Source organism: Pogoniulus pusillus, chromosome 6 (assembly GCF_015220805.1).
Source record: "Pogoniulus pusillus isolate bPogPus1 chromosome 6, bPogPus1.pri, whole genome shotgun sequence".
Classification (NCBI taxonomy): domain Eukaryota; kingdom Metazoa; phylum Chordata; class Aves; order Piciformes; family Lybiidae; genus Pogoniulus; species Pogoniulus pusillus.
The window spans coordinates 34511167-34535461 of NC_087269.1; the positions used below are offsets into that span (position 1 = coordinate 34511167).

Below are 24295 nucleotides of genomic sequence, written 5' to 3' on the forward strand. Positions count from 1 at the left end.
TCATCAGGTGTAGTTAAGGAGCCAAGAACTGCTCTATGTAAAATGTAACTGTTTGAGATGTGGCTGCAGTTCTGCTGGAAGAACTTCACACTGCAGTCTTAGACCTGCTCCCTTCTCTTCATGTGGAAAAAAGTGCACAATTATTCTACAAGATGTAACTAATTCTGTGTTTGGATAGAGCAGACATAAATGTGTCAGCAACAGCATGGTCTCCTACAAAGGAGTTTATTTTTTCATTAATTTTTCAAGTTAAATAAGTGGAAAAATTTCCACAGTCTCCTAGTAAAATAAGATGAGGCTCTTCTTAAATGTCTTGACTATTATGAAAGTGAAATTTAGACTTCTAAATATTTTAGGTACACCCAGTGATTTTATATTATGTTATTTACATTAATTTTCAAATGTAATTTGTTGTTTTTCAGAGACTACATGAAAAATAATCTCAAAAGAGAAGCGAAATCTTTTTAGTAAAGTTAAACTGACTTAATCAGAATGAAAAAAAGTGGTAGTAGAAAGTTTTCCATTTTACCCTGCAAAGTCCTTCCTGAAGAAAGTCTGATTTCTATCTGAGATTTTCAGTGTATTTCTCTTCGGGTTTTTTAGTGTTCTTGTTTTTGCTGTTTCACTAACCTGATCTTTTAAATAGTGTCTACTGAAACCTCTAGGTGGTTATTTTTTTCAGTTGATACGTCCTCTGATCATTCTATCTAGAAACTGATGTAGCTGACTTCCAGGAAGATGTATACATATCTGTAATATTAATTATTCTTTTACCCTATAATTTCTTCTAGAAAGCTGGCAGAATTTCTGAATTTTAAACAGTTAAATACGTCTTTGAAAGAAGATGTTTTGCTACATTATTATACTGCAGGGTTTTGCTGGGCTAAAGAAATGAACTTCAGTCTTATGCAGCTGTCAGGATTCATGGATTTATTACATTTCCTGTTGGAGAACCTCAGTGGTGAGTATAGCTAAAACTTGTAAAATATATATCTGCAGTGGAAGGCAAGAATACTTTCCATTTTATTTTAATAAAGACATATTTAATTATTAGTAACTGTAAAATAATTTATTTTCCTCTTGAATGTCAGCATGTTATACCTTGTACCTGAATATAATTCTTACTGGAAGATGTTAAACTTATGTTAGAACTGTAGTCTTTCTGCAGAATATCACTCTTTCTTTCTTTGTACAATATGTGGTATAAAAGGGCCAGGTCCTGAAGAGACCTTGCCTTTGCTATGGTAAAATCAGTAATAATTACAGTAGAGTGGGAGCAAGGAGCTCCTAAATTCCAGTTCCAGCTGTCTCAGTGACTGACTCACTGTAGCCTTGGGCACATTTCTTTGCTGTTCAAGATATTCAGTACGTCCTGTAGCATTACAGCAGGTGAATTACATTTATTTTATCCTTGGAGGTCAACTCACAGGCAGTTTTCTATATGGCAAATGTTGCACTTCTGGCACAAAATATATCAGTTAACTAAAGACCGGAGTAGGAAGTAAACTGGCATCATGTCCAAAGATGAAAAATAGCAACGAAGGGACTGTAGCTCCTCTGGCTACAAGGAAATTTGCAACAAAGTGTGTAGTTTGGGTCTAGTGGGAACAAGATAGCCAGGAGAAATGGTAGGAGCATCCTCTAAAACCCACTTTTCAGAGATCACAATACTTACTTAACATTCGCTTTGAAGGTGATTATGTTGCGAAAAGTCCATCCCAGAGGAAGTGTGAAAGGACTCAGCAGTCCCATTCAAAGAGAAGATGAATGTTTAAAATCAGGCTTATAATAGTTATTATACTTTTGCATTGTAATTTAATTCAAAGGCCTTTCTGACTTGGAATTTTGACAGAATATGTACGTGCTTTATGATCATTGGAATTCCAGTTGTCCTTCCTGTCTCCAGTGAGAAAGTATCTTAACATATGCTAACTATATTAATGTAACAATGGAGAAGAATGGAAACATGTCAGAAATTAGTTTTATGAGACTGTATGTAATACATGCGTAGCAGACAGGCTGGTAGCACAACTGATTATTAAAGCTGACTGACATTTTTCAGGAATGTGAGCTTAGTTGCATAAAGCTTTGCCAAACTAACTGTTTAAGCTGAAATTTTCCATGGCAGTGTCTGCCTCTGATTAATTTTTATATATAAAATTACAACTAAAACAATTCATTGGGCTTGCAGACAGAGGCTGTGGAAACAAAAGTGTTATTTTGTTCCTTTTAATTTTTTTTAGCAGCTCTAATAGCCCTATGCTTTGAAAGACAGACATGAGGTTTGGCAAGCAACTTTTGTGAATTGGCTTTTTGCTGTCCTGTGAAAATCCATTTGGATTTGGCTAAGATGCATGGTTTTAAGGGAAAGAAAATACAGTTTGTAAATGCTTACAGGAGACTTCTTATATTTTCCTCACAGCTAAGTACCCTGAATAATCCATTTATAAAGTATGCTGTAGCCCAGGGGTAAGGTGAATTTCCTTGTAATTACTGCTCTCAGCTGGTGCAAGTTCCAAGACCAAACATTTCAACTAAGAGCAAAATGCTATTGTCTTCTATATTAATGACTGTTTGCTTTCCACTCGCTACACTGGACCCAAGTGGCCTGGAGAATTAAGCTAGTTTGACCATAATAGCAAGAATAGCATGGAGCAGGAAAAATGGATTTAGAGAAGGGGGGGAGTATAAACTCATTTACAACTGGTAAAAGAGAGGAGAACTGAGATTTGCAAGCTGGAGACTGATTGTTTTGGAGCCAGTATTAATTACTTGCATGATTTGATTCATCTTCTATACACTGAAGATAAGGTGCACCTCACCTCACAGAAGCACTGTGAGATCCTTTCTGACAGAGGTAGTTGGGGCTGAAAATCAGATGTGCAGAGGAAAGACTAGCTGGTAGTAGACCTCAGCCTCAGTGTTTTGACTTCTCATGATCTTGTTACGTGGCTTTACTTCTCTACTAACTACAGTATTGCTGGTTCTGTTACTCTTTCTCATTTCCCATGGTTTCTATTTCCTTCACACTCTATTTCTTTCTTGCTTCTTCCGTTATGGTTATTTATATTTTGCTGCCTCTGTTACTGAAAACTGAGGTGAATTTTTAAGGATTTGATTGCTCTACCACTAAAAGGCAAAACTATAAAGATCAGAATCTTGCAAGTTCTTTAATTTGATTTCTGTACAAAGAACCGAGGAGCAGAGCAATAGGGAATTAAAACAATTCACTGATGGATATTTCCCTATTTTCTACTCTAGACTTTTTAGACTTGAAAAGAACAAGTAAATGGTGCATGAGACTGTTTTGGAAGCTCCACCATGGTTCTAGTGGTGGCATACTCTGTCCACCAAACAGAAAGAGAAATCCTTTATTTTTGAAAGTTTATCCAACACAGATATATTTCATAGTTTCCTCTTAAACAAGTTAACAAAAAGAATTTCAATTTCAACATGGAACTGTTTTGACATTTGGTTTTGATTTCTAGGGTAAAAATATAAAGTAAGTATCTATTTGGGGGTGTGTGTGTGTACAAAATGTCTCCAAATGTCTGAGAATACATTATTATACATATTCATGTTTAATCAATTATGACTGTAAACACTTTAAAATAAAAGTTACCTTTTTTAATATTAGCTCCTGTATTAATGGTTTATGTTGTAAGAGGCACAGCCAGAAGAATAATCTTTTACGATACATAAACAGTAGTAAGTCTATTTTAAAGGTATACTGTGCACCTGAAATTTACATACTGTTCTGCCTGTGGATTTTTTTCTGCATAGTAAGAGGCCAGGTTGAAGTACCTTAAGCACCTGTTCTTGTGGTCCCTTGCATTATGTTGCATTATTACAGACTGAAAGAGTTGAGCCTGTTCTGTCTGGAGAAGAGGAGGCTCTGAGGTGACCTTATTGTGGCCTTCCAGTATCTGTAGAGGGCTTTCAATAAAGCTGGGGAGGGACTTTTTAGGATATCAGGTAGTGACAGGACTAGGTGGAGTGGAGCAAAGCTGAAGTTGGGTAGGATCAGACTGGATGTGAGGAGGAAGTTCTTCACCATGAGAGTGGTGAGAGCCTGGAAAGGGTTGAGGCCACCATCCCTGAATGTGTTTAAGGCCAGGCTGGATGAGGCTCTGGCCAGCCTGATCTAGGGTAGGGTGTCCCTGCCCATGGCAGGGTGGTTGGAACTAGATGATCCTTCTGGTCCTTTCCAACCCTGACTGATTCTATGGTTCTGTGAAGGTAAGTTGGTGATGTTGTGATGGAATTTTAATGCACCTTTTGTTGAGAGAAATAATGGCAACATACAAAAACATTGTACTGCTGTTGCTTTTTTAGTTTATACATGACTTGTAACTTATTAAGGTTCAAGGAGTTTTGTAACTAAAACAGGCCAAAAACTCCTCCCAGTCATGTTTATACTTAGTTTTTGTTCTTTGCAGGCAAGCATATGACCTTAGGAGAAAATTTAAAAGAACTTGGAAAAGCAATGGTTGGAATAGGAGAAACTGATTCAGAAAGAACTGGTGATTTGAATTTCTTCAGCATTGAGCAAGCCAAAGCAATCATTGATTACTTGACTATCAGGTATTTATTTCTACAGAACTCATTATTTCTTACTTGAATAATTTCATGTGGGTGGAAATCAGCCGATAAAAGAGTTTAGAATCATTTAATTGGATGTGTTCGTACTGTGCCAACATACTGCATGCACAAACTTTAAAACATTGGAAAAAAAATAAAAGAGAATATGCAAGTAGCCTCAAATGACAAAGCCCAGGAAATAAATTTAGACTGGAAGTTTATAAAAATGCAAGATTGTGCTGGAAAGCTTCTTTCTGGGTTTTGTTTTGCATTATAAAAGGAAAAGGGAAGAGTACAGAGAATATTCTTGGTTTTCTTTTCAAATATTATACTTCTAGATTCCAGCTGAATAAAATCCTAAGTCTTATCTATAACTTGTAAGTATTTTTCTGGCCTTGACTGCTGTAGTGAACTTCTTAAGTAGTTTAAAGTTTACTGAGCTATGACTACAGTCATACATGAGTCATAAAAACATTGCATCTCAGAGTTAGCAAAAGGTCAGTATCCTACATGAAAAGGTTTTGTGGCAGGTCTCAGCTCTTAAACAGAGACAGAGATACAAACATCAGTAATTCAGTGATTTTTCTGAGAAGAAAACGAAGGGCCTGACAGCAGCCAATCACACCTCTCCATGTAAAGTTTTAACTGTACAATAATGTATGGAGACAGAAATGCCATAGTTAAGGCAGTGGCTGTTTCCAGTATACAATGAACAGAATGGCTCTCAAGCTGTTGTATCACCCTTGAATGCTGTCAAGGAGATGGAAAATGGTTAAGGTACTATTGTAATATATGCTCCTACACAGTACTACATCTGTAGCCCTTCAGCCTATTTTCTGACTTGAATGGTGGTTAGAGGGAGAGATTTTGTAACAGATGGGCATAAAAAGTGAGTAAGGTCATAACTGCTTCGTCATGGAACTGTTGGAATTTTCTGGCCGTTCTTTCGCTAGTAAAAGTTTAACGTGTCAAAAGAAAGTGGGGTTTAGAGTGCTTTCTTGGATGCAGAAAAGTATTTCCTCTTGAAAACAAATGAAAATACTAGGATGGCTGATAATCTTCCATCTTAGGGTGCTCAGATTCAGACTGGGAATATAAACCCATGACAGGTGATTTCTCTTACAGTTGAACTTTGTACCTTTCACCTGATGTTTGGGTTGGTTTTTTTTTTGTTTTTGCTTTTTTGTTTGTTTGTTTGTTGTGTTTGTTTGTTTGTTTTGTTTCTTGTTTGTGGAAAATACAAAACCCTTCAGGTTCTTCCCATGTGAAATGAAAACATCTTTTTAAATCTCGAATTTCTGTAGTCAAAGCAAACCAATATCCTGCCAAGTACTAGCCCTAAACTAAAAGGAAACTTGGCATTCAAGAAGTCTCACTCAACTTCTCTTGCTTCTTCCTTCCTGTCTGTGCCTTTTGTATAATTAATTGGAACAAATGTTGTTTCCAAATAACATGTCTACAGCTCTTGTGGAAATTACCCATTGAGAGATAGCTCATCCATGAAGTAATTCTTTCAAAATTGCAAGAATTACATCCAAGAGATTAGGTGCTCCATCCTACTAGCACCAAAATATTAACTGAGTGGGAATACAGCAGAAGTTGATTTTGACCACCAAAGATGTGATTGTATGTTCAAACTGCTCAATTTATTGCAGGTATGTGTTATTGTGGGTATATGGATATATAGACATGTCTATATGTCTATATAAAGACATACACATGGACGATCTGGACAATCTCTTCCAACTGCATATAGTCTGTGTCCAGTTTGTACAATCCATTATTTCAGTCATTTTAATATTTTTTTTTCTAAAGAAGAACTGAATCAGCACAATTTTGTGGGTGTATTTTGAACTTTATGAACTCAGAAATAGGTAGACTGAGGTTTTTTTTTACAATTCAGATTAAGGTATTACTTCAAGATGTTTTCTTGTTATTCACCTTTTCTGTTTAATTTTAAATGATAGGTCTATATCTTTTTTTTTTTTCCTGCTCAAGGTATGACATGTTTTAGATCAGATCACAGATGAGCTATAAACTCATGGGATTTTTAATGGAAATGAGGACAAATGCTTAACCACATTGACACAAACTATGCAGCAACTATAATGACACCTTCAGGTTTAGTGGAAGGTGACAGTTATCATCTTTTTATCTTGTCTCCTTGGGCAAACACACATCAACATAGCTCTTGACATTTTCTTTCAGGAAGCAGTACAGCTAGGGAAATATGTCATTATTAATCACCTTCAGATATTCATATGACATCATAAGGAGGACTATTCTTAACAATCTTACTTTACATGTATGAAATTATTTTTGTGTGAATGCTAAAAATGTTAGTATGGATTTTTTTTTAATTGTTCACAACAGACACAAACAAAAAAGCATTTTATATAATGCTTGATGGAAGAAAGAAAACTACACCTGTGTTTCAAAAGAAATACTGCTGTATTATTTATGTTATTTCTTTTGAAGAGCATTAAATGGAGGATGTAGGATTGTAAAGGTGACAGGTTGGACATCCTTCTGTTTAAAAATGATAGAATGGTTTGGCTTGGAAGGAACCTCCAAAGGTCATACAGTCCAACCCCACTGCAGTGAGGAGGGATGTCCTCCACGAGATCAGGTTGGTCAGAGCCTTGTCGAGCTTCACCTTGTGTATCTCCAGGGGTGGAGCATCAACTGCCTTCGTAGGCAGCTTGTTCCAGTGTTCCAGCACCCTCATGGTAAAGAACTTGTTCCTAACATCCCATCCAAATCTACTCTAATTTCAAACCATTGCTCCTTGTCCTCTCACTACAGGCCTTTGTAAACAGTTCCTCTCCAGCCTTCTTGTTAGGCTCAGTTCAGGTACTGGAAGGCTGCTATTAGGTCTCCCCATAGCCTTCTCCAGTCTGAAAAAACCTATTTCCCTCAGCCTGTCCTCACAGGAGAGGTGTTCCAGCCTTACAGTCATCTTTGTGGCCCTCTTCTGGACCCGCTTCATCAAATCTATGTTCTTTGTATGTTGAAGACTCCAGAGCTGGACACAGAACACCGGAATAAAGTGGCAGAATCACCTCTCTTGATGTGCTGGCCGTGCTTCTTTTGATGCAGCCCAGGATGCCATTGGTCTTTTGGGCTGCAAATGCACCCTGTTGGCTCATGTCCAGCTTCTTGTCCACCAGCTCCCTCAAGTCCTTTTCTGAAGGGCTGCTCAATAAATAAATAAAATTCAGAAATGCTAAAAGTATTAAGTTGTATTTTTGGGAACATTATGTATTATCCATACCTGTAACATAGTCCATAAAGAATAGCATAACACATTTAGAAGGCAAGGGGAAGAACTGATTTTCAGGTGCTGTAAATCTGGCTCCTTTCCAAAGTACTGGAATAAATAAAAGAAAAAAAGTTTTGAATGTTATATCCTGCCTGTGCAATTTGGCAGATATATATATTGTGTGTCTGTGATGGTCATAAAATATTGGTTTTGTCTTTTTCAAATAATCTCTGTAAGAATTTTACCACATAACAGGTGTGTATGTGAGGGGGCAAGTATATCTTCATAAATTGACGTGAGTCATGCCCAGATTAATTCCTGAAGTCTGCTTAAACATAATTCCTACATCTCCACTGAAACATGGCAGGAATTCTTTGGTGAACTGCTGCAGTAAAAATGCACTGCAAATGAAATGGCAACTATTTTAATTAATTGGCTATGTGCTTTGGGTTCTGGGGGTAGGAACTTGCAGTTCATAGTAGGAAGCTGGTAAATAAATTTGGGTTTTAACGAATGATAATTGAATGACTGCATTAAATGTAACTAGGATAAAACTTTTATATGGCACTTAAAGCACCAAATGCTCAATGAGGCTGCCATAATACTTCTCACCAAATTAGGAAATTATTCTGTATGTATGTGCAAGAACATTTGTGCCCATTTGGATAAGACATATTTGAAAGTCCTACAGCTGCCTTTGACTGTCTGACAGAAAATGTACTCATCTTGTAAGAGAGACAGGCTCTGCCACCATTTTATTCTCCTAATTCTAAGCTGCTTTCATGGGATGGAAGAACTACTGTTCTACATAAGTTGGCACTTTAGCACTGCCGGAATCATCTCTGGTCTGCAGTATTTTATGGAACCTCTGGTACTGTGGCAGGGGCAGGCCAATGAGCTAAAATGGTGTGCACCAAGCATTAACTCCCACAGCTGGCTTTCCTGTTACCTCCCAGAGCCAGGATTGTATTTCAGACATTTATCTCCTGCTGCAGCAGCCTCCAACTTTGCACGTGGCTGGCTGGTCAAGCCCTTCTGGCAGCCATGCCAGGATGCGAGGCTGCAGGAGTGGGAGAAAAGCCTCAGCACCATGGAGCAGCCAGCCAAGGTGACACCTGGGATGGCTGTCTCTGTAAGAGCCTTGAGTAACACCACATGTCCAAGAGCAGCCTGTGCTGGGTTGTGTGGCTAGGCACTGATATCATAAACGTGCTTTCATAGCACTAGCATGATATCCTGTAGCTTGTGGCTGTCCTTTAGCAGTAGCTAGGGAATTAAATTTCTTGGGTATAGTAGTTACTTTCATGGAGTCATAGAAAAACTGTGGTTGGAAGGAACTTCTGATACCTGTCTAGTCCAAAGCTCTTCTCACAGCAGGTGTCACCTTGCATATGCCAAGCAAAGAGGCGTTGCTGTTCCAGTTGATGGCTCTCTTAAAAAAGGAACCTGTGTGTTGTGGTTTGAGGGGTTCCAAGTTATCCCAGATTTCCTAAAAAAAACTACAAAGACCACAGTCAATCCCAGGGGACAAACTGGTCACCCCTGGATATCGTAATTGTGTTATTCGGTACCTTAATCTTGCAAATACTGTACAAGTGAGCAGCAAGGTCAGTTCGCTCTCTTTTCTCCCTGCCTTTCAGCTCTCCAGAGGGATCCATATCTGGGTAACTTGGTATCTATGTAGGAGTACTCTGTAGGCTGCCAGCCCTTCAAGGCCATGGGCCGCAGCGAATACAGCCTGCTTGGGCCTCATTGGAAGACAGTGGGGGATGGGAGAAATGAGCACTGGGGGTTTGGTGGTTTAAATTTGGTTGGGGGAAAGGTTTTGGGGGAATTCTTATGTATTCTGTTGTGATGGTTTGGGTGTTCCCTGCCCCCTCACACTTTAGACATCACCCAGACTAGACTCAGCCAGCTCTGGGAATATAAATGAAGCTATTTATTTACAGCTAGCACAATGTACAGGCAGATATTTACAGTATATACAGTTATAGACAGAAATATACAAGGTAAAAGGTAATACAGAAACACAACTCCCCTCCCAGAAACCTGAGTTCCCTGGAGGGGCTCTCTACCACCCCTGCACCTTCTCCCTGCCCCTCTCAACCTTACCTCAGTCCCAAGGAAGAACAGAGGTTCGGCCAAGGGGTTAAGAAACAAAGGTGAGTGGAGGGTTTGTTAGAGAGATGTAGCTCAGTCAGAAGCCCAAGGCAGAGTGAGACAAAAATGGCGAGAGTGTTATCTAATGTTTTCGTTTCTTCTTCAGCAAGACTCTGAGGGGAATAGACATCACCAGTGCTTCTCTTTCACAGCCTATGATCTAGTTCTTCTCACCAAAACATTCTAGCTAGCTTCAAACTAGTGCATCTGTCTATGTATTAGATGTTAAGGATTCACGTATGCCATATCTTTCCTTGCACATTTTAAAATACAACATTTCTGTATTCTCCAATTCTGTGAGAGTGTTATTCTTTTACTGCCCTTTTTCCTTACAAAAAGAATAAAGTAAGATAATCTATGCCTGTCACACTCTTAACCAAAAATACTATGACACTGTGTCTTGTCCTAGTTGGAAAGCACAGAAATCATTTACAGGTGTTCCCTGCAAATATTGCTGCATCTTTCACAGATGCATCAGGCAAGAGGGTGCTAAACTCCTGAAATCATTCTTCAGCCTGAACATCTATGAACTGTGCTTTAAATTGTAAGTCAACATGACATGATAGAAGCCAGAAGTTCTGCATGGTGATTTTAAAAGAACAATTAATTGTAACAGATGGACTGTGACAAACCAAAGTTTTGATTAAACAGATGCCATATCTTTGATCATTAGGAAAAGGAATAAGGAAAATTATTTAAAACATGCAAAAAAGATGCCATGTATGTTTTAAGGAAGATAAATATTGTGCACCATTGAGAAAGTCTAGTGTTACTTTTGTTGTAATACACAAACCTCAAGTGTGTCTATCTTGGTTTTTAGTTTCTTAGAGCAAATACTATGCTGTTTTTTGAACCATGACCTTGAGATAATAAATGCTTCCATTCTTTATTGTTTTGGTGTTCCAAGATCAAGCTTGCTCCCCAGACTGGCAGCCCACCCAAGATTCTGATAGCTGATTTGGTTTTGTTTCCTTCTTGTCCACTGTTGCTGATATTACAAGCATAAGTGTCCTATAAGTGCTAGAGGAATTACTTTTTTCAAAGGAGAACTATCTCTTCTCAGAGTTCAATTTCATAAGCAAAGTGGATGTATTTTTAAGTATCATACTGTGTTTTCTATGGTCACCTGATAGTAAATCTTGTAAACTAAATACTCTGCACTTTGTACCCAAAGTCATCAACATTTTATTTTTAAAATGTGGAGTATTTACCATGCTGGAGAGTAACTCCTAATTGAACAGAATTGTTACTCTTCTTACCTTTCCTAAGATTTACAACTGTAATAATACTATATTCTCTTGTTTTCCAGCTTATTTAAACACTATAAACTCTATGAATATCTCTTCCACGGTCTTAGAGAAGAACTTGTGATGAGTAATGAGGTAAGTAATTTATATAGATGGAACTCATTATGCAGAATTATTTAATGAATGCACCGTAGCATATGTTTTATATTGCTCAAAGCAACTTCATGTCAGCGTTACTGCATTACTAACATAAAATGGCTGATTAAAGAATACAAGTTAGATGTTTTGATCCACATATTCAAGATTAATTTTGGATTTCAAAAAAAGTGTAAATGCATTGCTTGGTTAAGATGTTAGTTGTGTTAAATCAGGGATACTTTTGTGTATATTGATGCATGTAATTTGAATTAGCAATGCATGAGCCTGACTCTATTTTAAAATCAGCAATCAAAATCAGAAAAGGTTGCATATCAAGCCTGGTCTGACCACACTCCTAATATTTATGTATGCATCTGTATGTGCAGGCGTTTGTTTCTACTGTAGTCACCAACAGTTAATTGTGCTGCCTGGAAAGAAACAAGCTAGATACAAATGGCAGCATTTTGAAAGCATTCAGTTATTAATGGTGAATTGGCTTGACTATAAACTTTGTCATGTATTCTAACCTACATGTGAGAAAATACATAAGAAAATGTATTGATGCAGGATGTGGCCCTTAATCAAATGGACAGATTCAGTTCATCAAATGAACCTTCCTTTAGCCTAACTGCTTTTTCAGGATATATGTTACAATACACTGAAAAGGATTTACATTTATAATTTATATTAGGAGACAACTGAGGCAACAGAGAAACACACCAGTGGAATATATTTGATGGCACTTATATTTTAGCTTATCAGTATACAGTGAAGTTAAAATTAACGTGCTGGAAAATTTTCCCTACACTTTCAGCTGGTGGTTTGTCTCTGTAAATGATGTGGGATAATTTCTTCCCATGCTGCCTTTAAATAGCCATATTATTTAAAAAAATAAGGGATTTTCCTGGCATTGATGCAAGTATTTGGAAATTATTCTCATCATTTGTAATGTGAGTTGAAATTCCAGCTATAATGAAATCAGTGACAAAACTGTCATTACCTAAATAGAGCAAGACTTCAGCAGTACTGTGTTAGGGTTAGTTTTTGTATTAGCTAATGATATCAATGGCTGGTTAGTACTTTGTAATAAGTAATTGTTTTTAATGATGCTTCAAGTAATTTCTCATGTCAGTTTGGGTAATATATCTTAGCAGTTCCAGCCTGGCTTATAAGAAATGTCTTTGTGTTTTCTTACAATGCATTTCTGCATGGCTGAGGTCAGTGTACACTCTTAACAGCAACCAGAGTGGTTGCTCTATGCACTCTGTCTGCTAGGGTGTACCACCTCTGCTGAACACACCACCTCCACCTCCATAGGAAATGGCAAAAATGTGCTTCTGTGAATTACTTTGGTGATGATCCATCTGAAGAAGAACTGTAATCTGCAGTTGTAACTGTCACAACAACCTCTGTGTCTATTTTTAGCTGTAACTCTTTTACAGCCATTTCTTACCTGTGTACCTGTTCAGTTTAGTCTATCTGATTTGTATTCTGAGCTCCGCAGCAGAGTCTTTAATTTTTCCAGCCACACTGCAATGCCCAAGAAAATCAATACTTATATTCCTGTAGAGTTTATTTTGATAGGGTGATACATTGTTCTTCAATAAGTAACACTTTAAGGCATTGAAGCTATACATAGAAATTTATGGCATTATTTGCACTCGCTTTATGTGTTAAAATGTGATGAGAGGTGAACCCAATGTAAACTTCAAGTTCTTTGGCTGCAGATTTGTTATATTTAGAGTTATCTATAAAGGAGAGCATTATTTCTGTGTTTGCAGCCTCTTAGATGAACAGCTTAAACCCTAACAAGTTGGTGGAGCTAGTGTGACTTGGTGTGTACGGCTGTGGCAGGAGCATGCTTGGCTAGCGTACTCTGCCAGTACATCTGTGCAGCAAACAGAAGGGGGCAGGAGATCAGCTGGGAAGTCTGATATCAAAGTCTGACTGCTGTCTTGCTATGTATATCAATGTCTTACCAAGAAAAAAAGAAAAGAAAAAAAGCCCATGTAGATACACTAAAGCTTGCAGCTCAGTGTAATCCTTACTCTGAGAGCTGCTAATGTCTGAAAAAATTTCCCTTAGCTCCAGCAATAAAAGTTTATTCTCTTGGAATGGGGGACTGTAAATTCTAATAGTCAGATTTGTCCAAATAAGAAGAGCCATGGTGTTCTAAGAGCTTATTTACAGAATTATCTCTCTCTGCAAATGAAGGCTCTGAGACACATTGGTGGAATGACTTGCTTTAGCTGAAATGGCTTGCTTTAGCTCAGTGAGTAAATTTGTGCTCCACGCGTGCTGGAGCTATTACCTACTGAATAAAAGCTTGGTAGTCTAATGAGAAGACCCACTTCTTTACAAGAAATGCAGCTCCAACAAATAAAAGCAGTACTTAGTGTTGTAATGGATATCCTTTTAGAAAAACCCCAGTATGTGTTTTCCAGAGAGATCTTAGAGCAATGAATTGTAAACTCATTGGATTTTATTTTTTCTCTAGCGCAGGCAATTATACAGTGTTCTCAATCAGGTTCCCTTTTTGATCTTTCACTGCAGCTATTTCCAAATGACCCTGTCATTTCCTGCGTAGAATAAAATCAGACAAGAAAAGGGAAATGACTCAAAACTCAGATTATGCATACAATATCTGTGGCCGTGCCACTTAACAAAATGTAAGTTGCTTAAATGTGGCATTTAATTAGTGGAGCTTCACAGTCTGCTTAATATTCTGCGTTTGATGCAGCTAGCATAATAGAACCACCTTTTTAAATTCAGACAGTATTTAAGTCTTGAAAAAGTAACAAATGCCTGGCTAATTTAAATATATTTTTACATTGACTAAAGCCTTTAAACTAAACTGCCTGAGGTGATCATATTACCTAGGAAAAAAAAGAAAAGAATTAACTGAACGACACAAATGCTTGGCTAGATGATAAAAAACAGATCCTACATCTAACCTACTTTGGCAGTATTTAAAATTTAAAACAAATCCCTTATTTTTCCTCTGCTCCAGATCTACAAAGACCTATATATTATGTATGCATGAATACCTGTTAGAAAACATGACGGTACAGAGAATTACTGAGAAGTGTTAAGATTGCCAAGTAAATTCTTTGCTTTTTTTTCCTGTTGCTATTATGAGCAATTCCCCACATTTAGAATGATTACAGAAGAAGCAGTGCTTTAGCTGTTCTTTGGCTGTGATCCAAAATAAAATGCTTGCAGTACTAACTCACCAGATTTCTTCAGGAATCTTCTTGTTAAAGGTACCGTTTTTTCCTTTCGCCTGTTCTGGAGATTTTCCTCTCTAGCTGTGATTTAGTATACCTATATTAGCCTGCAATTTCAAAGAAAGCCAAAGGAATAGAGACTAAATCTTGATGTGCAGGGATTCAGTGGAGCAATTCCTATTAACACATGTCAGATCTTATAACAGAGGTTTAAATTGTTAATACATGAACTGTATAGAAGTTTTTATTCTCTTCTATTTCTGTGTTCGGTTAACTTATTTTGCTTTGATAGGATGATATATTACAGCACATCTTGTATTTTTTTTCTCACCCTTACAAATTGTACCTTATACTGCAGTTCATGTTTTTGCTGCTCTCTGTTGTGTATTTTTGGATGGAATGAGGCTAAGGTCTTTTGGGATTATGTCTGCTTTGAAACATTTCCTAATAAAAATAATGTGGTTGGTAAATCTAGTTTTATTCCTAGTTGCTTTAGCCAGCCTGATGGAGTAATCTGCTATTTTATGGCCCAGATGACTAGCTAAGTTTGACTCTCGAAATAGTAGTGTACAATGTAATTTTCTTTAGAGATGTCATAGTGGGTCAGGTTGCAATAAAAATATCGAAGATTAAGTTTAATGGCAGTGCAGATTCAATATTATAGCAGTCACTAGATATCATCCTCTGTACTTAGAGTTCCAACACAGTTTCCAATAATGCCTTCTTTCCCAGTACTCCTTACTTTCTGAAACATTAAGCCTTTGGACTCTGTCTGGTCTTTATCCAATTGTGGGCTGGGTTTTTTGAAAATGTGAACAAAATCCCTTCTGTGTTTGAATTTAAGGGGATGGATAGGAAGAATATACTATTTGAAAGCTAATAAAGCTTTTTTTTTTCCTGATGGTAAAAGACCTGAAGTCTAGAGCTTTCACATGTAATCTTCATTAGGTGTTGCCTGTTTAGATCAGTTAATCAATCATTGTTCAAACAGATTTGCACAGTGATTTCTTGAGAATTGCATTTTCAAGATATATGAAACCAGAACATTTCTATGCATAAGCATATCAGTTCACACTAGAGAGACTCATTCCCCAGCTAATGGAGTTTGTGCTTTTCAAAGCCTGGAGGTTTCAGATATTTGTAATACTTAAAAAACACAGAGCTGATTTTTTTCTAGCTTTGTTTTGTAAATATCACCATGGCAAAGACTATTTTGAAGGATATAAAAGCATCAAAATGGAAGTGCCTTCCTCAGTTGTCAGCTCCAGTGGCACTTCCTTATAAGAAAACATATGGAAGCCTCTTCAGAAACTTGTCAAACTCCAGCTTAAAAAGTTAACTTTTTTTAGTCTTTTGTCTTCCAGTTAGAAAGCTGCCCTGGTGCCTGGTTTCTGTAACAGTTACGAAACTTCTAATTTCCAGTCTAAGTGTATTCATGACAAGCTTGTGTGCATTTGCATTTGAGGTGCTTGAACATGTCCAGACAAGGGCAACAAGGCTGCTGTGGGGGCTGGAGCACAGCCCTACAAGGAGCAGCCGACGGAGCTGGGGCTGTTCAGCCTGGAGAAGAGGAGGCTTAAGGGAGACCTCATTACTCTCTACAACGACCTGAAAGGAGGTTGTAGCCAGGCAGGGATTGGTCTCTTCTCCCAGGCACCCCATGACAGGAGAAGCGGACAGTCTCAAACTGTGCCAGGGCAGGTTTAGGCTGGATGTTAGGAAGAAATTCTTCATGGAAAGAGTGATTGCCCATTGGAATGGGCTTCTTGGGGAGGTGGCAGGGTCACCATCACTGGAGGTGTTTAAGAGGAGGCTGGAAGAGACATTGGTGCCATGTTTTAGTTAATTAGAAGGTAGGTGATAGGTTGAACTCAATGATCCTAGAGTTCTTTTCCAACCTGGTTAATTCTGTGATTCTGTGATTTGTCCTTGCAACAATTTGTGCCAGTATTGACCTTTAGTTCTAATTCCACCCCCAGTGTTTATTTTTCTAGTATATAAAGAGACAGCAATCTTATTGTCAGTCTTCATTTAGCTAAGCTAGAAAACTCAGCCTTCTCTAATCTTTGCTTTTAAGACACACTTTTGATACATACACTCTTACATAGGGACCAGCCTCCAGTCATCCTGTTGGCCTTTTTCTGTAATTGTTCCACTTTAAATCAGTTTTGCTTGAACTTAAGTGACCAAGCTGACATAATATTGTTGCTGAGATAAAAGCAAGGCCTTCTACAATATCAGCAGTGGTTTCTTTTCCTCTTCTGGCAAATAGCCTACGTGAGAGGTCCTAGCATCACATTTTATGCTTTTATCATGTGACTATCTCATCACAGGTCTGCTGTTCTGATTCTTCTTTATTAATGTATTTTCCAGCTAAGGTACTCCCAGTGCACAGCAGGTTTTTAAAAAAATCATGTCCCAACAATGTCACCTCACAATTTGTCATTGAATTCAAGTCTTCAAGGTCATTCAGTCCTGTCTGTGTGATATTCCTGCCCTCTCGTGAATTGATCGTGTCTCTCACATTTCTTTTGTCTAGAAAATTGGTTATTTTATGACACTGTGAAATTAATCTGGCATCGTGTAGTTTTGATAAAGTGATGTTGTGTTACAGCCCATTTGTATTTAATTTCCTTGCCCTTATGTGTTTTTTGCTTCAAAACATTGTTTTTGTTCCTTGAACTTTTCCTGCTATGAAGATCAAAACTGCAGCTCCAGGAGTAGGTTTGTTATTTTGCAATTATGAATGTTTAAAAGTAGCAAACTGGAACTTAGTCTTTTCATGTCTGAGGGGTGATTTTTGATGTCCATTACAGAAATGTGTAGTGCCCAAGACCAGGTTGCTGAATTAAATAGCTGAAGAGCCAGTGGGTTTTGTGAGGGGATTTTGCCACTTCATTCTGTTTTGGTGAGACTTCACCTGGAGTACTCTGTCCAGGTCTGGAGCCCTCAATAGAGGAAGGATATGGACCTGATGGAATGGGTCCAGAGGAGGGCCACAAAAATGATCAGGGAGTTGGAACACCTCTGCTATGGACAGACTGAGGGAGCTGGGGTTGTTCAGCCTGGAAAAGAGGAAGCTCTGGGGGGACCTAATAGCAGCTTTCCAGTATTTGAAGGGCGCCTGCAAGGAGGATGGAGAGAAACTCTTTACAAAGGCCTGTAGTGACAGAATGAGGGGCTTCAAACTGGAGAAGAGCAGATTCAGACTGGATTTTAGGAACAGATCTAGTCTCCCACAGTGTCCTTCTGGCTAAACTGAGGCAGTGTGATCTTGATGATCAGGTAGTGAGGTGGATTTGAAACTGCTTATAGGAAACAAGACAGAAAGTTGTGGTCAATGGGATGGAGTCTAGTTGGAGGCCTGTAACTAGTGAAGTCCCACAGGGGTCGACACTGGGACCAGTTCTGTTCAATATATTCATCAATGACCTGGATGAGGGCACAGAGTGCACTGTCAGCAGTTTGCTGATGGAACCAAACTGAGTGGAGTGGCTGACACACCAGAAGGCTGTGCTGCCATTCAGTGATACTTGCACAGGCTGGAGGTTTGGGCAGGAAGAAATTTAAGGAAATTTAACAAGGGCAAGTGTAGAGTCTTGCACCTGGGAAAGAACAACCCCAGCTATCAGTGTAGGTTGGGGACTGACCTGTTGGAAGGCAGTAAAGGGGAAAAGAATCTGGTGGTCCTAGTTGATGAGGGGTTGACCATGAGCCAGCAGTGTGCTCTTGTGGCCAGGAGGGCCAATGGCAGGTTGGACTGGATGATCTTGGAGGTCTCTTCCAACCTGATTGATTCTATGATTCTGGAGTGTATTAAAAGGGGTGTGGTTAGTAGATCGAGAGAGGCTCTCCTGCTCCTCTGCTCTGCCCTAGTGAGGCCATGTCTGCAGTACTGTGTCCAGTTCTGGGTCTGCTTGAGAGTCCAGTGCAGAGCCACAAAGATGATTAAGGGAATGGAACATCTCTCTTGTGAGGAGACACTGAGGGAGCTGGGGCTTGGTAGCTTGGAGGAGACTGAGAGGTGACCTCATCAATGTTTATAAATATGTAAAGGGTGAGTGCCAGGAGGATGGAGTCAGGCTTTTCTCAGTGATGCTCAGTGACAGGACAAGAGGCAATGGGTAGAAGTTGAGGCATAGGAAGTTTCATGTAAACATGAGAAGGATTTTTTTCACTGTGAGGTTGGCAGAACACTGGAACAGGCTGCCCAGGGGGGTTGCGGAGTCTCCCTCTCTGGAGAGATTCAAGAACCGTCTGGATGCATTCCAGTGTGATCCGCTCTAGGTGATCCTGCTCTGGTAGGGCAGTTGGACTAGATGGTCTTTTGAGGTTCCTTCCAGCCCCAGCATTCTGTGATTCTGTTATTCTGTGATTGTGAGGGTAGTGGAACACTGAAATAGGTTGCCCAAGGAGGTGGTTGGGGCCCAATCCCTGGACATATTCAAAGTGATGCTCGACAGGGCTCTGGTCAGCCTGATCTAGTTGAGGATGCCCCTGCTGACTGCAGAGGGAGTTAGACTAGGTGACCTTCAGAGGTCCCTTCCAACCCAGATCACTCTAGGATTCTAGGATTCCGTGATACTCAGTCCTTTGATCCTGAAACTTGCCGTGACTATAACTGGAGAGATCCTGAAGGCCTTGTGATTAATTTGAATGAAAAGTGAAGTTTGTTAGAATTGCATGTAATACTGCTTGAAACAATTTAAGTGTATCTTGCACCATAGAAACCACCCTTGTTTTTCAAAGATCGTCTTTGCTTATGCTCAGTTGCCAGTAGTGGAGCTATGCTGTCTTTAACAGTTAAGTTTCCATGTAGACCACATGCTCATGGTCTTCCATAGCAATTTTGGTAGCAGGACTGTGCAGCCCTAGAAGCCAGTAAGGACTCTAGAGAGTTAGTAGAATTCATAAGCCAGTGCTGAGTACTTTTACAAATCTTGCTGTAGAGAATGATTGAAAAAATGTTTTTAAAATGATTTTCTTAGAAAACATCAAAGACAAAACAAACCTGCTTTTTAATTCAATAACATGCATTAAGTCATAAAAGTAAAAATCTAGGCAGGAAAAATGCCAAATAGCTGACAGCTGACATAGGCTATGCCTTCAGTCTGCTGAGCACTATGGTTCTGACCCAGCCAGTGTTTAAACAAGTGCCTCTTTTTAAGCACTTGGGAACTTCTATTTCAATGAACCTATTCACATACACAGAGTTAAACTGAGAAGTGACGGGGGTCACATTGCTCAGCTCCCTGGAGGATGAAAAACTAAAGACACTGGAGCAAAAAGGGGTTTGAAACTTCATAACTTTTTATTGCAGTTATACAGTTTACAACGCATCACATTCTTTTGGCTATATGATGTTAAATAAGAGAGCGAGGAACAAATCTGAATGTGTTGGCAGTAAAACATTTCTGGAAGTGTGCAGGAATTAATACATACACAGATGTGCTCTCTGAGTTTTTTGGTTCTTTAGAAAGTCTGAATGTGCATGTAAACATACAGAATTCTGATAACAGCACTAACTGCTGCTTTGTTTGCTGGAATGCAAGTCAGCAAAGACTGCAGACTTCGATGGGAAGGACAGACAGTATGTTAATGACAGCACGGTTCTGCTGTTCATCAGAATGTTGTACCATCCAAAGGACTAAGTGCTGGATCAGAAGGCTGGAGCACATGTTTAAAAATATTTATCAATCAGTGTGTAAATTTTAATGGAAAACTGAGGCTGACACAAATGTGTTGACTTGGCAAAACGTTCAAGTGGTTAAACAGAGTACCTGAAGGTAGACGATTGGGATATCAGTTTTCTTTTACTTCTCTAGTCACAGAGCTGTTGGAGCAAGTACAAAGGAGAGCCACAAAGATGAGGGTAGGCTGAGAGAGCTGGGGTTGTTCAGCCTAGAGAAGACTCCAGAGGGGATCTTATAGCTCCCTTCCAGAACCTGAAAGGATCCTACAGGAAGGCTGAAGGTATCTGGTGATAGGACATGGGGGAATGGTTTTCAAGCTGAGGGAGAGTAAGTTTAGACTGGAATTTAGGAAGTTCTTCAGTATGAAGGTGGTGTGACTCTGGAATAGGCTGCTCAGGGAGGTTGGGGGGTGTTCTCCTTCTCCCTGGGGGTGTTCAAGGCCAGGTTGGATGAGGCCTTAGGCCACTGAGTCTAGCTAAGAGGCAGTCCTGCCAATGGTGGGGAGATTGCAGCAGATAATCTCTAAGGTCGCTTAGGTTGGCCTAAGCCATTGGGTTATTCTGTTCCAGAATAGCTTGCTCTGGTGATGCCCTTTGGGAGTTCTTGTTTGTTTTTTTTCTTGAGCAGCATAAACCAAAATAATTGGAGCTGAACAAAGATCAGTAGTTTTGTTTCACAAAAGATTCTGAGATTTTTGCAGTTTGATTTAATTCCAGTTTGAAACAAAAAATAAACACTTTTAACAGAACTGCTGTTCTTACATGTCTGTTTAAACTCCCTCACACCAAAGCAGTGCTCTTGAAGGCAATCTCAGTTCTATCCTGGCAACATATGGTGTAGTTTGCTCTGCTGGAACAAGGTTCACAGGATTCGGGATCTGTGATGTGCCTTAGGTATCCTTAAGGCCTGTTGCTAGGAATCTAGAAAGCAGATTTCTAGGTCAGCCAACATGGTAAACTAAGCTGGTGAGAACAGGGTAGGCTGCTGCTAGCATTTTGGTAGAGAGTAATTTGTGCAAACTCTTACATTTTTAAGAAGTTCAGAGAACAGCATTTTAAGGGAATCTGCCATTAAAAAATTACCCCCAAAAATGAAAAGGGGCACATTTTATTTAAATTAATCCAGTGCCTTATGTCCACTGCAGAACAATTCTGTTTTCAATGTTAAGCTTTGGATCAAGGAGTTAGCAAAGAGCTGTGAATAGGTATCACCATGGAATCATAGAATGGCTCAGGTTGGAAGGGACCTTACAGACCATCCACTTCAACTTCCTTGCCATGGGCAGGTTCTCAACTAGACTAAGATACTCAGTGCTTCATCCAACCTGGCCTTGAACACCCACAGGGAGAACCTACCCACAACCTCCCTGGGCTGCCCAGTGCCAGGGTACTACTTTACTGATATGCTGTCGGTTCAAATGTAACTGTACTATTTCAGTTCTTGCTTATTGAAGAACGATTTGCCAGAGCAATTATCTCCAAAATTTCAAGCACTTTTTTTTTTTTTTGTTAATCAGCAGTCAAAGATTCATAAATGTATACTACAGTGGGCAACTATTTTTATACTCCCTACTTTTATCTGCAGCTTTTCATCATCTTGAAGATTAAATTGTGTTTGTAGAAGTATCTGTGGAATGGACAAGTTAGGTGATATTTCATAGGAATGTATCCCCATGGGTCAATATTTATGTATCAAATTCATACATCTTGTGACCATATGTTATGAATAACATGTTGACCGTATTCATATAAATAAACAGCATGACATTTCTTTGCTGTGGTGATTTATAATTAATGTACATTTTTATAAAGGGTTTTTTTTTTTTAATCCTTTCAGTTGGTGCCCATAGTCTAAATAATAGACAAATTTTGCAATCCTTTAATGTCCTTTTTAAAAATGCATCAGAAAGCTTGAATGTTTTCTGATTTCACCTTGAATTTTACAGCTTGTCATGAGATACAACAGAAAGTCTTTTTTACTGAACATTGCATTTGAATATTTAATTCATTACACATTATTTTGATTTCCTATAAATATGCTGAGCTCAGCAAAATGCAGCAATACTAATTAGAGAACTGGGGTTTATTGAATGTCCGCTTGGTATGTGAGGTAACTTATATTGCCACTTAGGCTTACATTTAATAAACCTTAGCTGGGAAAATTGTTTACATTTCAAAGAAAAGATAATAAATAAAATGAGGGAATAGAATATTAATGTGAACTGTGCCTTTATTTTGTTAAAGCATTCAAAGTTAAATAGTGGTGGTCTGTTAACAATCTAGGGCTATTTGGCAAGTCTTTAAACTTACTCAATAATCAAAACATAAAAGGACAATGGAAACTTTTCACAATAAAAGAAAAAGGAGTTGAGTACAGAAACCAAACAAATTATTCTCTGCTTTTTCTTGCTAAGGAGGTGAACTTTATAGGAAGGGCAGCAAGCTCTGAGTTAGGGTTGCCTTTTCCTGTCTTTGTTATAAATTACATCTGTCTGTGAAGAATCGTCTCCAGTTATTTCGTGGTTCATGGCTACGGGGGAGGCGTGCATGTCTATCTGGAATGGAGCAAAGGAAGACAGATTGAAGGGAGCTTTCTTTTCATTTTACTGGGGTTTTCTTCATTTAGGAAATGACAATTCTTCACATTAACTTGCCTTGTTTATTGAATATACAGATGGATACAATTCCTAAGATCCCAGCTGTGTAAATAGAATATTAACAGAGCAACTGTTTTCTTCTATGTTTGTATTATTTGTTCTTTGTAGCTTGCTAGATTTTTGGAAGGTTTTGACACCATTTAGGTTCAGTGCAGTCATTCAAAATGTTTTTATTAGGGCTGCAATGGGAAAAACATTGGCAAAGGGATGGACTTTATCCAAAGCATGTTTGATTCTTTCATGAGAGTCTGAATATCCTGCAACAGTATTATGAGGTGCCAAAAATACGGGCAGAAGCTGCCAAATGGTACCAGAAGGAGAGCCACATATGTGAGCTCATATGCACTTCATGCCCTCCTATCTCTATACCTCATTGGCACCTAAAGAGGACAAGCTGCAAAGAAGACAGGAGAGAAGGGGACATGACTAAGTGCCTGTACTATTTCTTTCACCACTTGATCCTGAAACAGGAGTCACTTAGATATTGGTCATGTCAGGGTGAAATTTGTCCTTCCATCCCCTTCTTCATTGTAGGCTGATGCCCAGCTTGTACTATACCCAGCCTCCTGAGCATCACTATCTCTTGTTCTGTTTTGAGAAAGAGGTTCCTATCTGTAGCTTTCATCAGCTTAACTAACCTCATGCTTTGTGGTACTCCCTCAAACCCAGTGTGTTTCTGGATGCTAAGACTTCATTATTTATTTCCAGCTATTGCACTTAGAAAAACAACCGTGGATAGGGAGACTAGACTGATCTATTCAAGGAGGGATTGAAAAAACAGCAACTGGAGTCTTCTAGGGTGTTTTGTGATTAAGACTATTATCAGAAATATTTTATGGTTTGAATTTCCTTTCCACTGTTGAAAATTTGGTAGTGAAGTCATCTTGAGTCTCTTAACCAACTTAAAACAGATGAGGAGGAATACTTAATTATTTATACCTAATGTTTGCTTTTCCATACTTGTAAGAGTGAGTGGAATCAAGCTGAAGTTAAGGTGCTAGGGTGATACTTGTATGATTTTTTTTTTCCCCCAGACTGATTTCACCCTAAAATTCTCTCTGTGTCTCAGATTACAATTGCTTATCCCAGAACTCACATAGTTCTGCAGAGTTACATTGCAGATGCTGCTGTGTCCAGGATAAAACCCAAAAAAAGGTGGATGTTTTCAGCTGGAATACATTAACATTGTGCCCTCCACTTTTTATGATGAATGGTTCTTCTGATCTTTTGGGTTGGTTCTGGAAATACTGTAAAAACATATTGCAGAAAATATTGTTACTGCTGTCACAGTACAGAACCATCGTACAAGATCTGGACATGCGGGAGAGATG

General features: G+C 38.8%; 1 protein-coding gene across 3 annotated transcripts in view; it reads left to right on the forward strand.

Annotated features, from left to right (window-relative positions):
* CABCOCO1 (ciliary associated calcium binding coiled-coil 1) overlaps positions 1-24295 on the forward strand; it is a 65102-nt gene that overhangs the window by 10940 nt on the left and 29867 nt on the right. For all 3 annotated transcript variants that reach the window (XM_064145187.1, XM_064145188.1, XM_064145186.1), the window contains exons 2-4: positions 792-961; positions 4440-4584; positions 11313-11385. In XM_064145187.1, the coding sequence (XP_064001257.1) occupies positions 892-961; positions 4440-4584; positions 11313-11385 (288 nt within the window). In that variant the 5' untranslated portion in view covers positions 792-891. The remainder of the gene's footprint in view (positions 1-791; positions 962-4439; positions 4585-11312; positions 11386-24295) is intronic.